The 17,429-nt window shown below is 38.0% G+C and overlaps 1 protein-coding gene across 1 annotated transcript in view; it reads left to right on the top strand.

The window, feature by feature from the left end:
- CCNT1 (cyclin T1) overlaps positions 1-15,148 on the top strand; it is a 29,701-nt gene extending 14,553 nt beyond the window's left edge. Inside the window, exons 5-9 of the mRNA XM_060113572.1 lie at positions 533-595; positions 2,386-2,431; positions 3,584-3,747; positions 3,912-3,982; positions 13,239-15,148. Of these exons, the coding sequence (XP_059969555.1) occupies positions 533-595; positions 2,386-2,431; positions 3,584-3,747; positions 3,912-3,982; positions 13,239-14,645 (1,751 nt within the window). The 3' untranslated portion in view covers positions 14,646-15,148. The remainder of the gene's footprint in view (positions 1-532; positions 596-2,385; positions 2,432-3,583; positions 3,748-3,911; positions 3,983-13,238) is intronic.
- The last annotated feature ends 2,281 nt before the right edge of the window (positions 15,149-17,429 follow it).

Consider the following 17,429-nt stretch of genomic DNA (forward strand, 5'->3'; position numbering starts at 1 on the left):
ATATACTCAAAAAGAGAAACTTCATTGAAAAATTTTGTAGACATACCGATCTTCCTTAAGTAATTTTGGTAAAGATCATTTAGAGTTAGATAAAATGATCAGTACTTACAGTAATTGAGATGATGAAAAGGGACAAAACTGAGGTAAGAGAGGAATAGGTTTCAAAATGTTTTCTCAAGGTTAAGCTTTTGAAGGTAATCATTACATGAGTAACTGCTTCTTCCAACCATGTATTATATTCTGTTGTCCCTAAGAAAATGTTTTGTGTTTAGATGTTTTTGGTAGCTCAGGGATCTTGAGACTGCATTAGCTTTATTATCTGAGTGGTGCCTTCTAGCTCAAAATATAAGCACCTTTGAAGATAATCTTAAAGAAGAGTGTGCTACATACTTTGTCTGACTCTCTTAGCCTCTGAACAGGCAGTTTTGAGACCAGAAAATGAGGGAGGCCTTCAATGATGACTCAGATAAAAGAAATATAAAATATTTTGAGTATCTTTAGCTTTTTAACCAGTTACTTTTTTTTTTTTTAGGCTTTGAACTAACAATTGATCACCCACATACACATGTGGTAAAGTGCACTCAACTTGTTCGAGGTAAGGAATCCCAACTTGAGATGCTGTCTTAAATTGTTTTACCATTTAGAGGCTAAGATTTGCTCTGGACAAATACAGAACACAGCTGCTTTGGCCAAAATTTAAATTAAAAAACCTACCTGGCTTAAATCAAAATGAGTGGTTGGAGTTTTTCTTTTGGGTTCTTATAATGTTTTTAGGTGATCTCCAGATAAAGAGAGTTAGTTTCTTATGGATGTTTGTCAAAGCTGGGGGCAGATTTTGAAAAGTCACCAAATCGTAAGTATCTAACAGCAATTTTAAGGATGTCTTGGGTGTTAATTTGATTCTAGGGTTGATTGTCCTAGGCACTCTTAAAGGCCACCCAGAGGGTCATCTAGAATTTATTTGAACTTATTTTCATCTTTGTTAATTCCCTGGCAGGACTTGGTTTTTTTTTTTGTTTTTTTTGCGGTACGCGGGCCTCTCACTGTTGTGGCCTCTCCCGTTGCGGAGCACAGGCTCTGGACGCACAGGCTCAGCGGCCGTGGCTCACGGGCCCAGCCGGTCCGCGGCATGTGGGATCTTCCCGGACCGGGGAACAAACCCGTGTCCCCTGCATCGGCAGGCGGACTCTCAACCACTGCGCCACCAGGGAAGTCCAGGACTTGGTTTTTATTCTGATTTAACTTCAGTAGCTGTAATTGCACGAAACCTAGTTTTTATTTATTTAAATAGTAGTATCAAGGATATCTAGACACCACTGTGCATTTAAATGCCATTTTTCATTTTGTAGACTTAACTGATAATTGGCCTTATTTGTGTGTTTCATCTGAAAACTCAGAGTTTTCCCTGAGTGCTTATATTTTGAAAGCATTAAAAGGTTTACACAAACAGAGATGGATAAATGCTAATATTTAATCTAAGTAAGGTTAAAATTTGCTTTGTTACCCAGAGCATTTTTTTTTTGAAGGAGGAATTTTAATTTGTTTATTTATTTATTTTTAATTTATTTTATTTTTTTGTCTGCGTTGGGTCTTTGTTGCTGTGTGCGGGCTTTCTCTAGTTGCGGTGAGCGGGGGCTACTCTTCGTTGCAATGCATGGGCTTCTCATTGCGGTAGCTTCTCTTGTTGCAGAGCACAGGCTCTAGGTGCCCAGGCTTCAGGAGTTGTGGCTCACAGGCTCTGGACCGCAGGCTCAGTAGTTGTGGTGCGTGGGCTTAGTTGCTCCGCGGCATGTGGGATCTTCCCAGACCAGGCCTCGAACCCGTGTCCTCTGCATCAGTAGGCAATTCTTAACCACTGCACCACCAGGGAAGCCCAAAGGAGGAATTTTTTAAATTGTAATATATATGAGTAATTTATGTTATTTGCTAATTTTTTCCAGTTATAGCAAGGTCTTCTGGATTCTGATTTTGCCTCCAAATTAGTTCATCCCCTAGCTTAGAATTTCTCAGTGAACCCTTGTATCAGAATCTCTGAGTTACTAACAAGTAAAAATGTTTGTTACATTCTTCTCCAAATGTGTTGAGTCAAACTCTAGGGAGGATGCCCAGGAATTGCATTTTAAACATGTACCCCTTATACCTGGTGTGCAGAATAAAGTTTAGGTCCCTAAGTCGGGAAGCAGCATAATTATAAATATTATAATTAAAAATCACTCAAACTGTTTTCTTTGACAGTAGAATGTAAACATCAGGTGGTCAGGGACCCCATGCCTGCCTCATTTACCACTATATTCTCTGCCTTGCAAATATTAAATTGCTTACTAAATAATTGTTTAGAATGAATGAAACTAATAACCTCCCCCCCACCCCCTTTCTTTTTTTTAGCAAGCAAGGACTTAGCACAGACTTCTTACTTCATGGCAACCAACAGGTTTATATTTTAATATTTTTCTCTTCTGTTTTTGGGATAGTACTTTACTTGAGTTAGAATTGTCACTTTTTGATGGGTATATGGAAAGATGAGGTCTTGCACTTAGTAAACTAGAAGCCAAAGATCTAGGCAAGGATCTCTGATACAGTGTGTTATAGACAATTCTATGGTAAAGGTTGATTTTTCTGCACAGTTTTCCTGTGTACCTTAAAATTTCCATGCTGCTTTTTTAATTTGTTAAAGTGATATATTTATTTATTGCTGATCATTTGATAGCCTACTTAATTCTGCATTTGTTACTTTGCTTTAAAATATCCAAGAGCATAATTCTGAAAGTTTGTTTAAACTTGGGGTTCATTGACAGTGACTAAAATCTAATTTGGAGGATTCTGCTGTTACTATATTTTAAAAGACTCTCTTTTTCTTCACCCATGCCCAGATAAATGGGCATGTATATGTGTAAAGAGTTGTGATACTTTTTCTTTCTCCTTCCTTTTTTAAAGAAAAAAATTAATACATAACTTGTATTACCAAATGACTTGCTTATTCTCATCTCCAGTCTACTGGTTGTTCATGGAAACCAAAGACACTCCTAATGACTGTCAGGGCTAAGAAGTTCATTTTTATAGCCTGGTGGGAGAAATTTTAAAAGTAAACTGTCAAGTATATTCACACTTGAGAGAATGATTGTCTATTCATTATTTTAAAGAGACCAGACCTATGATTGGCATGAGACAAGATAATTTTTAGAATATTTCCTTAGGTATTTGACTTAGGGATTATACATATCAAAAATCTTATCATTTTCCTTAAGTTCTGAGCTTATTCTCAGGATAATTAATCCTTATTTTAAAAAACTGAATACTCAGTCTTTTATTTTTGTTTTTATTTTTTCCAGTCCTTCATCAGTGTGTGGATTAAATGATGTGTAGTAAAAAAAATTAGAAAAGTTGTTACCTGAGCCGGTGGGTTAATGGAAAAAATCATGTTGGGTGCTGGATCAGAGCACTGGATATTTCTTGCCCTTCTTGCTCTCCAGTGGGTTTTTTTTTTTTTTTAAACTTTTTTTTTTTAAAGTAATGGAGAGTTTTAACTTTGGGTTCAGAATTGAGAGCTCATGACACTCTCTTGTTTCCTTCCCTCCGATGTCAGCCTGCATTTGACCACATTTAGCCTTCAGTACACACCTCCTGTGGTGGCCTGTGTCTGCATTCATCTGGCTTGCAAGTGGTCCAACTGGGAGATCCCAGTCTCAACTGATGGGAAGCACTGGTGGGAGTATGTTGACGCCACTGTGACCTTGGAACTTTTAGATGGTAAGTTTTAGAGTAAGGGACCTTGAATAGCACTTGCTCTTGATCTGTCACATATCTGGCCAAAGGTGACTTGATTTCAGATGAATATAGTTAGTTGAGGTTATTCTTATTTCATTACTTCTGCCTCTCTGAGTTTTTCTTAAATGTTCTAATTTCATTTGTAGAACTGACACATGAATTTCTACAGATTCTGGAGAAAACCCCCAACAGGCTCAAACGAATTCGGAATTGGAGGGTAAGAATTATTGCTGTCAGTTTGTGGAACAAACCATTTTCTTTTTTTGACCACACCAGTGAAAATACCAGATATGGATATGTACCCTCGGTTTGGAATTTCCCTTTTTGTAGTTATGCAATAGTCATAATTTCAACTTCATAGCTTGGCTTCTGGCCCAGAAATCCATTGCTGTAGGCGACAGTGAGATTTATTTGGTGTTTTGCGACTCTTGTGATTTAGTCATTTGGTCAGCAACATTAGTTATTTTTTTGTATGGGGAGTGTTAAGGGGAAAAATTTGGCTTTTCTGAGTCATAGAATGTTGGCTTCTGGTATAGGAAAGATTCAGAGTTAGGAGATTAGAACTGGTATTATAATTTTGTCTTTGACATTACCTGCTTTTAAATGGATTTTAGAATTTTGTTTTTATATAGATTGCAGTCTAAAGTTGTATTTCAGATATTTTTCAAAGTCTTATATATGAATAGTGGAATTAGCACCATTTGTTGAGAAGACTGTCCCTTCCCCATTGAATGGTCTTGGCACCCTTGTCAAAAATCATTTGACCATGTATGTGAAGGTTTATTTCTGGGCTTTCTTTTCTGTTCCATTCATCTATATGTCTATATGTCAGTATCCCACTGTTTTGATTACTGTGGCTTTGTAGTAAGTTTTGGAATCAGGAAGTGTGAGTCTTTCTGTTTTGTTCTTCATTTTCAAGATTGTTTTGACTATTCAGGGTCCTTTGAGATCCCATATGAATTCTAGGATTTTTTTTTTTTTAATTTAATTTGGCTGCGCCGGGTCTTAGTTGCAGCACTCGGGATCTTTGTTGCAGCATGTAGGCTTCTTAGTTGCAGCATATGGACGCTTAGTTGCAGCGTGCAGACTCTTAGTTGTGGCATGCATGCGGGATCTAGTTTCCTGACCAGGGATCGAACCTGGGCCCCTTGCATTGGGAGTGTGGAGTCTTAACCACTGGACCACCAGGGAAGTCCCCCCACATTTTAACAGTATTAATGTTTGAATTAATGTTTAGATCCAGAACATAGGTGAGTTTCTAGTTATGTTTTACTTAATTTTTTTCAGCAGTGTTTTGCAGTTTTCATTGTACAAGTCTTTTACTTCCTTGGTTAATTCCCAAGTATTTTATTCTTTTTGGTGCTGTTGTAAATGGAATTGTTTTCATAATTTCCTTTTTAGATTGTTTATTCATGTAGAGAAATGTAACTGAATTTTATTTGTTGACTTTGTATCCTGTTACTTTGCCCAATTCATTTATTAATTCTAATAAAATCAGAAAAAATAAATTATTTTTGGTTGAGTCTTTAGAGTTATCTACATATAAGCTCATGTCATCTGCAAACAGAGATAATTTTACTTCTTCTTTTCCAATTTGATGCTGGTTTTTTTTCTTGCCTGATTGCTGTGGCTAGAACTTCCAGTACAGTGTTGAATGGAAGTGGTGAAAGTGAACATCTTTTCCTTATTCCTGATCTTAAGGAAAACTTTCAGTCTTTCACCATTGAATATGATGTTCACTGTGGGTTTTTTATATGTGACTTTTATTATGTTGAGGTAGTTTCCTCTTTATGTTCCTAGTTGAGTGTTTTTATCATGAAAGTGTGTTGAATTTTGTCAAATGCTTTCTCTGCACAAGTTGAGATGATCATGTGATTTGTTTCCTTCATTCTGTTTGTGTGACATATTACATCAATTGATTTCCATATGTTGAGCCCTCCTTATATTCCAGGAATAAATTCCACTTGGTCATGCATGATATGTAATTTTTTTAAAATGCCGCCAAATTCATCTTGCTAGTATTTTGTTGAGGATTTTTGCATCCGTGGTTATAAGGGATATTGGCCTGTAGTTTTCCTTTCTTGTAGTGTTTTTGTCTAGCTTTGGTATCAGGGTAATGCTTGTCTCATAGAATGAGTTGAGAAGTGTTCCCTCCTCTTCAGATTTTTGGAAAGCTTGAAAAGGAGTGGCATTACTTCGTTAAATGATTGGTAGGATTAACCAGTAAGGCACTTTTTCCTTTGGAGATTTTTGATTACTGATTCAATTTTATTTATTTATTTTTGGCTCTGTTGGGTCTTCATTGCTACACGCAGGCTTTCTCTAGTTGCAGGGAGCGGGGGCTACTCTTTGTTGTGGTGGGCAGGCTTCTCATTGCAGTGGCTTCTCTTGTTGCAGAGCATGGGCTCTAGGTGCACGTGGGCTCAGTAGTTGTGGCTCGCGGGTTCTAGAGTGCAGGCTCAGTAGTTGTGGCACATGGGCTTAGTTGCTCCGCAGCATGTGGGATCTTCCCGGACCAGGGCTCGAACCCGTGTCCCCTGCATTGGCAGGCAGATTCTTAACTACTGGGCCACCAGGGAAGTCCTGATTCAATTTTATTACTAGCTGTAAGTCTATTTAGATTTTCTGTTTCTTCATGATTTAGTCTTGATAGGTTTTGTGTTTCTAGGAATTTGTCCCTTTTGTCTGGGTTATTCAATTTGTTGATATACAGTTTGTTCTGTTAGAATGGTAGCAATGTCTCCACTTTTATTTCTGATTTTAGTAGTTTGAGTCTTCCCTCTTTTTTTCTTAGTCTGTCTAGCTAAAGATTTGTCAATTTTGTTGATGTTCTCAAGGAACCAATTTTTGTTTTGGTTTTTCTCTAGCTTATTTTATCTCTGCTCTAATCTTTATTTTATCTTTCCTTCTGGTAGCTTTGTGTTTAGTTCTTTTTCTAGTTCCTTAAGTTATAAAGTTAGTTTGTTATTTTGAGATGTTTCTTGGGTGTTGTTGTTTTTTTTTTTGGCCACACTGCACAGCCTGTGGGATTTTTAGTTCCCCGACCAGGGATTGAACCCAGGCCCCCCAGGCAGTGAGTGCACGGTGTCCTAACCACTGGACTGCAAGGGAATTCCCAGTTTCTTTTTTTGTTTGTTTGTTTGTTTTAAGTACTTTTTACTTTTTAAATTTTTTTTTTTTTTTTTTTTTGCCACTCTGTGTGGCATACTGGATCTTAGTTCCTCAACCAGGGACTGAACTCATAGCCCCTGCATTGGGAGTGTGGAATCTTAACCATTGGACCGCCAGGGAAGTCCCTGGTTTTTTTTAATGTAGTGTTTATAGCTATAAATTTCTCCCTTAGCACCACTTTTGCTGCCTACCTTAAGTTTGATATGTTGTGTTTTGTTTTTCTTGGTCTCTTAAGTATTTTCTCATTTCCCTTTTGATTTCTTTGATCCATTGGTTTAATTTCTACAATTTTGTGATTTTTTTTTCTCCCTGATTTTCTTTCTGATACTGATTTCTAACTTTATCTTGTTGTGGTCAGAAAAAATACATGGTGTGATATGTATCTTTTAAAATCTATTGACTAACTTTGCAGCCTAACATATGGTCTGTCCTGGATAATGTCCCATATGCACTTGAAGAATGTATGTGCTGCTGTTTTGGGGGAGAGTGTTCTGTGTATGTCTGTTAGATCTAGTTAGTTTATTTATTAAGTCCTACTTCCTTATCTTCTGCTTGATATATTATTGTGAGTGGGGTATTGAAGTCTCCAACTATTACTGTAAAGCTGTCTATTTCTCTTTAATTCTGTTAGGTTTTGGCCTCATATATTTTGATGGCCTGTCATTAGGTGTGTAAATGTTTATAATTGCTATGTCTAATTTCTGTAGCTAGCCTTTTAAAATATATAATGCTCTTTTTTGTCTCTTGAAATCTTTTTTGATTTCAAGTCTATTTTGTCTGCTATTAGTATAGCCATGCATGCTGTCTTTTGGTTACTGTTTGCATTGTATACCTTTTTCCATCCTTTCACTTTCAGCCTATTTGGGTCTTTGGATCTCAGCCTCTTGTAGATAGCATATAGTTGGATCATATGTTTTTATCCATTCTACAAATCTCTGTCTTTTCCTTAAGAGTTTAATCCATTTACAATTAAAGTAATTACAGATAAGGAGAGATTTACTTCTGTCACTTAATGCTATTTGTTTTTTATACAGGCATACCTTGTTTTATTGCACTTTGCAGATATTGCATTTTTTATATTGAAGTCTGTGGCAGCCCTGCGTCAAGCAAGTCTGTTGACGCCATTTTCCCAAACAGTATTTGCTTACTTCGTGTCTCTGTTACACGTTGGTAATTATGGCAGTATGTTGAACTTTTTCATTATCATTATATCTGTTATGGTGATATGTGATCAGTAATCTTTAGTATTACTACTACAACTCACTGAAGACTCAAATGATGGTTAGCATTTTTTAGCAGTAAGGTATTTTAAATTAAGGTATGTCCATTTTCTTTAGACATAATGCTATTGCACATTTAATAGACTGCAGTGTAAACACAATTTTTATATGCACTGGGAAACCAAAACATTTGTGTGACTCACTTTATTGTGATATTTACTTTATTGAGATGGTCTGGAACTGAACCCACAGTATCTCCAAGGTATGCCTAATGTATGTCTTATGGCTTTTTTGTCCCTCATTTCCTGCATTATAGTGTCTTTTGTGCTTAGTTGATTTTTCATAGTGAAAAATTTTAAATTCCTTTTTCATTCATTTTCTGTATTAACATACAAAATTTGTCTCCTTTACAGCTGCACCCCTTTTGGTTGTTGATGTTACAAAATTAAATATTTATACAGTGTGTGCTCCCTGAAAACTAATAATTCTTTTAGATGCATTAGGCTCTTATACTATATAAAAAATAAGGTTTGGAGTTATAAGACAAAGTTATAGTAATACTAGGTTTTACACTAATTTTTTTTCCCTGAGAATGTGTTAGTCTCCTAAATCATGTAGAAAGTAAAATGTGCAATTACAAACCATTGTTACAATACCAGCTTTTATAATTGCCCATGTATTTACTTTTATTGAGGTCTTTATTTCTCCATATGGCTTGAAGTTACTGTCTTGGAGGACTCCCTTGAGCTTTTCTCGTATGGCTGTTCTAGTGGTCACGAATCCCCTCAGCATTTGTTTTTTTTTTTTTTTTTTTTTTTTTTGCGGTACACTGGCCTCTCACTGTTGTGGCCTCTCCCGTTGCGGAGCATAGGCTCCGGACGTGCAGGCTCAGCAGCCATGGCTCACGGGCCCAGCCGGTCTGCGGCATGTGGGATCTTCCCGGACCGGGGCACGAACCCGTGTCCCCTGCATCGGCAGGCGGACTCTCAATCACTGCGCCACCAGGGAAGCCCCCCTCAGCTTTTGTTTATCTGGAGATAATTAATTTCTCCTTCACTTTTTTGAAGGACATTCTTACTGGCTATAGGATTCTTGGCCGACAGTTTTTTTCTTTTAGTACTTGGGATGTATCAGCTCACTGTCTTGTGGCCTCCAAGGTTTCTGTTGAGAAATCTCATGATCTTATTGAGGATACCTTGTATGTAACAGTTTGCTTCTTGCTGCTTTCAGAATTCTGTCTTTGGCTTTTGAAAGTTTGAGTATGATATGTCTTTTTTTTTTTAATACCATGATTTTAAGAATTGAGGTATAGTTGATGTACAATATTATATAAATTTCAGGTGCATAACAAAATGATTCACAATTTTTAAAGGTTATATTCCATTTATACTTATTATAAAATATTGGCTATATTCCCTGTGTTGTACTATATATCCTTGTAGTTTATTTATTTTATACATAGTAGTTTGTACCTCTTAATCCCCTACCCTTATCTTGCCCCTTCCCCCTTCCCTCTCCCCGCTGGTAACCACTAGTTTGTTGTCTATATCTGTGAGTCTGTATCTATTTTGTTATATTCATTAATTTTATTTTTTAAATTCCACATATAAGTGGTAACATACAGTATTTTAGCCTAATACCCTCCAAGTTCATCTATGTTGTTGCAAATGGCAACATTTCCTTCTTTTTTATGACTGAGTTGTATTCTGTTGTATATATACCACATCTTCTTTACCCATTCATCTGTTTTTTTTTTTTTTTTAATTGAAGTATAGTTGGGGAGTTACCTGGTGGTCTAGTGGTTAGGATTTGGCGCTTTCACTACCATGGCCTGAGTTCAATCCCTGGTCGGGGAACAGATCCTGCAAACTGTGTGGTGTGGCAAAAAAAAGAAAAAAAAAAAAGAAGTGTAGTTGATTTGCAATGTTGTGTTAATTTCTGCTGTACAGCAAAGTGGTTCATTTATACATATATATACATTCTTTTTTATATTCTTTTACATTATAGTTTATCAGAGGATATTGAATATAGTTCCCTGTGCTATACAGTAGGACCTTGTTGTTTATCAATTCTATATATAATAGTTTGCATCTGCTAACCCCAAACTCCCACTCCATCCCTCCCTCATCCCCCACCCCTTGGCAACCCTAAGTCTGTTCTTTATGTCTGTGAGTCTGTTTCTGTTTCGTAGATAAGTTCATTTGTGTCATATTTTAGATTCCACGTATAAATGATATCATATGATATTTGTCTTTGACTTTAACTTCACTTAGCATGATAATCTCTAGGTCCATCCATGTTGCTGCAAATGACATTATTTTGTTCTTTTTTAATGGCTGAGTAGTATTCCATTGTATATATGTACCATATCTTCTTATCCATTCATCTGTCAATGGACATTTAGGTTGTTTCCACGCTTTGGCTATTGTGAATAGCGCTGCTATGAACATTAGGGTGCATGTATCTTTTTGAACTATAGTTTTGTCCAGATGTATGCCCAGGAGTGGGATTGCTGGATGATACGGCAACTCTATTTTTAGCTTTTTGAGGAACCTCCATACTGTTTTCCGTAGTGGCTGCACCATCTTACATTCCCACCAACAGTGTAGTAGGGTTCCCTTTTCTCCATACCCTTTCTAGCATTTGTTATTTGTAGACTTTTTAATGATGGCCATTCTGACTGGTATGAGGTGGTACCTCTTTGTAGTTTTATTTGCATTTCTCTGATAAGTAGTGATGTTGAGCATCTTTTCATGTGCCTGTTGGCCATCTATATGTCTTCTTTGGAGAAATGTGTACTTAGGTCTTCTTCCCATGTTTGGATTGGGTTGTTTTTTTTGTTGTTGTTGAGTTGTATGAGCTGTTTTATATTTTGGAAATTAAGCCCTTGTCAGTCACATCATTTGCAAATATTTTCACCTAGTCCGTAGGTTATCTTTTCTTTTTGTTTACTGTTTCCTTTGCTATGCAAAAGCTTGTATTTGATTAGGTCCATTTGTTTATTTTTGCTTTTATTTCTATTGCCTTGGGAGACTGACCTAAGAAAACCTTGGTACATTTATGTCAGAGGATGTTTTGCTTATGTTCTCTTCTAGGAGTTTCATGGTGTCATGTCTTATGTTTAAGTCTTTAAGCCATTTTGAGTTTATTTTTGTGTATGGTGTGAGGGTGTGTTCTAACTTCATTGAATTACATGTGGCTATCCAACTTTCCCAACACCACTTGTTGAAGAGACTGTATATTCTTGCCTCCTTTGTCAAAGATTAATTGACTGTAAGCATGTGTGTTTATTTATGGGCTCTCTATTCTGTTCCATTGATCCAGATGTCTGATTTTGTGCCAGTACCACACTGATTACTGATAGCTTTGTAGTACTGTCTGAAGTCTGGGAGGGTTAAGTATGATATGTCTTGATGTGAGTCTCTTTGAGTTTATCCTGGAATTCACTGAGCTTCTTGGATATCTATGTTCATGTTTTTTCATCAGATTTGGAGAGTTCTGAGTTGCTGTATCTTCACATATTCTCTGCCTCTTTCTCTTTCTTTTCATTTTCTGGAATTCCCACAATGCATACATTGGGCTATTTGATGGTGTCCCATAGGTCCCTTAGGCTCTGTTCACTTGCTTCAGTCTTTTTTCTTTCTGTTCCTCAGACTTGATAATTTCCTTTGTCCTATTTTCAAGTTTGCTGATTCTTCTGCCTGTTCAGATCTGCCTTTGAATCCCTCCAGTGCATTTTTCATTTCAGATACTGTACTTTTCAGCTCCAGGATTTCTTTCTGGTTTCTTTAAAAGTTTATAATCTCTTTTTTGATACTTTCATTTTGTTCACATGTTGTTTTCTTGACTTTTTGACATCTTCATTTCCTTGAGTATCTTTAAGGCAGTTAATGTCTTTGCCTAGTAAATCTGCCATTGGGTCTTTTTCAGGGACAGTTTCTATTGATTTTTTTCCCCTTTGAATGGGCTATACTTTCGTGTTTCTTTATGTGTCTTGTGATTTTTTTGTTGAAGACTGGACATTTGAATCTAGTAACATGGTAACTCTGGAAATCAGATTCTCTCCCTTTCCTGGGGTGTGCTGGGATTTTTTTTTTTTTTTTGTATATTTGGGGTGGGGGCTTGATTTTGAAGGATATTTCTGTGCTGAGGATCAGCTTGATGTATAAAATTAATGTCTTCTCAGTTCTTATCTGAGCCTTTTCCTGGACATTTCTGTAGGGACAGTGTTTTTTTTAATGTTCTACTCTAATATCTGGCTCCCAAAGGGAGGAAAAAGTGAAAAATGAAGTGGGGGAGGAAGGGGGCTGGCCCTTTACATCCAGGGAAGTCACTTCAGCCAGAGGGGGAGGGGATTGCAACAATGGAGGGAGGTGCAACAACAATGGCTACCTTTCTCTTTGTACCTCTGTAACTGAAAGCAGCAGTCAGCAATCAGACCACAGATCTCCAATATTTGGAAAATAGAGCCCTTTTTGCCTAACCAGCATCCCCCAAGCTGTGTGCAAGCGACTCCAGGAAGAGCTGCACAGCTGACTGGGGCTGAGAGCTGAAATTGAGGGAAATTAACTTCAGTTTATTGTCCAGGGCTTACCCTGGCAGCTGCAAACCTTCAACAGACTGCAAAGTTCCAAAATAGTTATGTCAGACAGATTCTGCCTTTGCAATTGTTGTCTAGGTGGGACAGATTCCTGGTGCTGCCTACTGTACTGTCTTCACAGAATCTTTCTCCTTTTTTAAGGCTAAATGGTATTTCATTGTATATATAGACCACATTTTTTTAATACATTCATTTATTGATGGGCACTTGGGTTGCTTTCATACCTTAGGTATTGTGAAAAGTGCTGCAACAAACATGGGAGTTCAGATACCTCTTTGAGAGCTTGTGATGCTTGATTGAAGGTTTAAAAAATCGTATCTCTCCTGATGGTAATAATTATCAGTCTCATGTTAGAGTAACCTCCTGGTTATGGGCTATCCCCAACTCCCAATGTCACAGCAAACACAGTCTACTCATTTCAGTGTTTTTTTTCCATTTGATAAATTACCTGAAGTGAAAAGATGCTATTTGCTTCATTCTAGGCATGCCAGGCTGCCAAGAAAACAAAAACAGATGACCGAGGAGCAGATGAAAACACTTCGGAGCAGACAATCCTTAATATGATTTCCCAGAGCTCTTCAGATACAACTATTGCAGGTTTAATGAGTATGTCAGCTTCTTCTACCACAAGTGCAGTGCCTTCCCTTCCAGCCACTGAAGAGTCAACCAGTAACTTAAGCAATGTGGAGATGTTGCCAAGTGAGCGTTGGCTGTCCTCCCACCCTCCTTTTAAGGTAGAACCTGCTCAGGGTCATCGGACTAGTGAGAATTTAGCACTTATAGGAGTTGATCATTCCTTGCAACAGGATGGTTCAAATGCATTTGTTTCCCAGAAGCAGAATAGTAAGAGTGTGCCATCAGCTAAAGTATCACTGAAAGAATACCGTGCAAAGCATGCAGAAGAGTTGGCTGCCCAGAAGAGGCAACTGGAGAACATGGAGGCCAATGTGAAGTCACAGTATGCCTATGCTGCCCAGAATCTCCTGTCTCACCATGATAGCCATTCTTTCATCCTTCTGAAAATGCCCATAGAGTGCTCAGAAAACCCTGAGCGGCCTTTTCTGGAAAAGACTGACAAAACAGCTCTCAAAATGAGAATCCCAGTGACAAGTGGAGATAAAGCTGCCACTTCAAAACCAGAGGAGATAAAAATGCGCATCAAAGTTCACACTGCAGCTGACAAGCACAATTCTGTAGATGACAGTGTCACAAAGAGCCGTGAGCACAAAGAAAAGCACAAGACCTACCCATCTAATCATCATCATCATCATAATCACCACTCACACAAACACTCTCACTCACAGCTTCCAGCTAGTACTGGGAACAAACGTCCGGGTGATCCAAAACATAGTAGCCAGACAAGCACCTTAGCACACAAACCCTATAGCTTGTCTAGCTCTTTCTCCTCTTCCAGTTCTTCTCATAAAAGGCCCTTCCCTGAAGAGACTGGAGGGGCAGTGTTTGATCATTCAGCTAAGATTGCCAAGAATACTAAATCCTCTTCCATAAATTTCTCCTTCCTTCCTCTTCCTGCAATGGCCCAGTTGCCTGGGCATAGCTCAGACACAAGTGGCCTTACTTTTTCACAGCCCAGCTGTAAAACTCGAGTTCCTCACATGAAATTGGATAAAGGCTCCACTGGGGCCAATGGTCACAATGCAACCCAGACCATAGACTATCAAGATACTGTGAATATGCTTCACTCCCTTCTCAATGCCCAAGGTGTTCAGCCCACTCAGCCGCCTGCGTTTGAATATGTTCATTCTTATGGAGAATATCTGAATCCACGGGCTGGTGGAATGTCCTCCAGACCTGGCAATACAGACAAACCCCGGCTACCACCTCTACCATCAGAACCTCCTCCACCACTTCCACCCCTTCCCAAGTAAAAAAGAAAAAGACGAGGAGAAAAAAAACTTTAAAAACACATCTTTTTTTTTTTTTTTTTAAACTACTGATTCTGGACTAAGAAAATTACTTCCCTTATGAAATATGTCACCTTTGTTGGACTAGGAATAAATTTATATTGAGACATAGGTGGGAAGGTGGTAGAGGGCCTTGGTTATTATATCTCCTGCCTCAGAAATTTAACTATTTTATTATAGTTTTTACTGAGAGGTGAGAATGTGTTAAAGCTGTGAAGGATTCATAATACTTTCTCTGTTCTTGGCCTCTCCACCTCCTAATTAGGTCGATTAGAGTTGATATCTTCCCTCTTCTTGCCAGGACTGAAGTATGGAGGGTTTGTTTTATCAAACAGTTGTGGATCCTTTTGGTGTTTAATATATCAGAAGAGAGGAAGTATTTAAACGTCAAAATCTTTTAAGAGACTTTAAAAAAATAATTTAAAGAAAGTAAGTTATCTGTTTAGTTTTTTTTTATATAATTGGGGAAGGGATAGGGATTTTGCTGTGTGTATCAGATACACGGCAGTGAGTCCTGGGGGGTGGGATTGGAGGGTGGGGGGTGTGTGTGTAGTGGGGATGGGAGGATAGGATTTTGGCCGTGAGTTCTGAGATCGGCTCTGGCCACTTGAAGTGTTTCGACCTTTAAGTGTGTATGTAAGTGTGGGTATGTGTGTTTTTAGTGTGTGTGTTTAAAAGTTATGTTTTATCTTTCCTTCCCTGTACTTCACCATTTTTACTTCCTAACAGTCTACTAGAGAGAACACGGTGTGGCCTTTAAAACATAAAGGAAGGAAGAAGCCTGTATTTGACATTTCTCTTTCTTTATGTTGTAATTGAGGGTAGCCTTCTAAATTCTAGTTTGGGCAGGTGCAGCCAATGGTCGGACTCTGGACTCCATTATAAAAACTTCCTTTTTACCCCCTTTTTCCTTTTGATAAAGAACAAAGGTGGGGTTGAGGAAGAAGGCTGGAGAGCTAGGCTGGCTTCTGCCCTACAGAATTGGGTGTGCTTTTTTTCACATTGGGCTTTGGGAAAGTGTTCAAGTAAGAGCAGTCTCAGGGTCTCTGAAGGGAAGGGGGATGTGCTATCCTTCCTGTGAAAGCCCAGACCATATGTGAGAATAGATCTGGGAGAAGCCATGGAGCTAAAGGATACTGAAACAATGAAAACTGTGATTGGGAATTTCTAGGACATTGTATTTTAAATTATATTATGAATGTAAGACTTTATTTTTATCTGTATATCTGAAGGCAGGCAGCTGTATCCTCTATTTTTGCAGCCTATATGACTTCAGAGATTGGAGCTTATGAATTTAACAGTGCTGGTGCCATGCGGGTGAGCAAGCCTAGCCTTCAGATACTGTTATGTTTAGATTGTGCATCTTTGGTGGTTTTAGCTTCTAGGTGGAAGTTCTTCTGTAGATTTCTAAGAGTCCTTTAGAAAAATGGATCAGGAGTCCTATTCTAATGGGTGCTTAATTATCCCATATTTTAGGAGTGAACATTTTTGTTGAGGAAAGAAATCTTCAAGGGGCTAGAAAGAATTCTAAGCCAAGTTGTCCAGCTGAAAATGCCACCTAGCCACAGATCATTTAATGTGATATTTTTTCAGTCTTCATGGTGTTTTTTGCCATGGAAAAGGTGATGCAATTTGAATTTGTCTTCTTGATTTTAATGCAGCTTTTTTCACACCAAATATTCTTTGTGGATAAATTGAAGTTTTTCATTGGAAGTCATAGGGAGAAAGGAGTTGTACATGTGCTGCTGCTTGCCAGGAACAGGTTGGGGAGAAAATTGAGACAGTTGGAATTGATGATGCACTGGCCTAATATAGGAGGGAATTTGTTCAGTAAGCCTTAACTGAAGGTGAATTAGTGTCCTGCACTTCTGCATATTTGAACTGTCTGGAGTGCCTGCCATTGCTGTAAAGTGAGCTCTGTGCTGATTGATACACCAGTAATACTTTTGACTTGGAATGTCACTTTACTTTTATGGAAAACATTTTCCTCTTTCTCCTTGATATTTTCTGTGTTTTGCTAGGTAATTGGTAATTGGTAGATGCGTGGTGTGTTTACTAAATTTAGGCTATTTGTTTAGATTTTGTTTGGCGGAGTCAGCTTTCCTTTCTGACCTTCCCAAAAGGTTATTTAGTTTGCATCTTGTGGAATTGATGATCACTGATTTATGAAAATGTCTTTTACAGCTTTCAGTTTTTCTCATCAAATGTCACATATTTTCTAATCACATTCACTCTCTCACCACAGAGATACATATCCACCTGGCCTCAGCAGTTCTCCATGGCAGTCTGTAGTTCCTTAGAACTTTGTCAGGAGTGACCTTGAAAAAAGTGCTCACTAGAGCCTAAGAGCTGTTTACGCTGCATAGTCTGGCCTTTGCACTAGTAGATCATTGCTGATACAGGTCAGTTTAGAGACTTTTTTATATTAGCGCCTCCTGATACTGTTTTAAGATACCTACAGTGTCCGCTTTTATATCTATGCATATGTCATGAAACTTCTTATAGGCTCTGCATGAAGCTGCTTACTGCATTGTCTTTGGGTTAGCAAATGTGCCTATCAGCTAGCATGCATGTTGTCCGAATTCCATAAGCTTAGGCTTCAGAAGATTGTGTGGTTTCTATAAATGCTGTGTCTTCTCTTACCCTCACCACTTCAAAGGGTGAGAAACAGGATTTATACATGCAAAGTTAGTCTAGTAAACATGGCTTTTTTCCCCCTCCTTTTAACCTTATCAAGGATAAGTGGTG

Source organism: Mesoplodon densirostris, chromosome 11, assembly GCF_025265405.1.
Source record: "Mesoplodon densirostris isolate mMesDen1 chromosome 11, mMesDen1 primary haplotype, whole genome shotgun sequence".
Classification (NCBI taxonomy): Eukaryota; Metazoa; Chordata; class Mammalia; order Artiodactyla; family Ziphiidae; genus Mesoplodon; species Mesoplodon densirostris.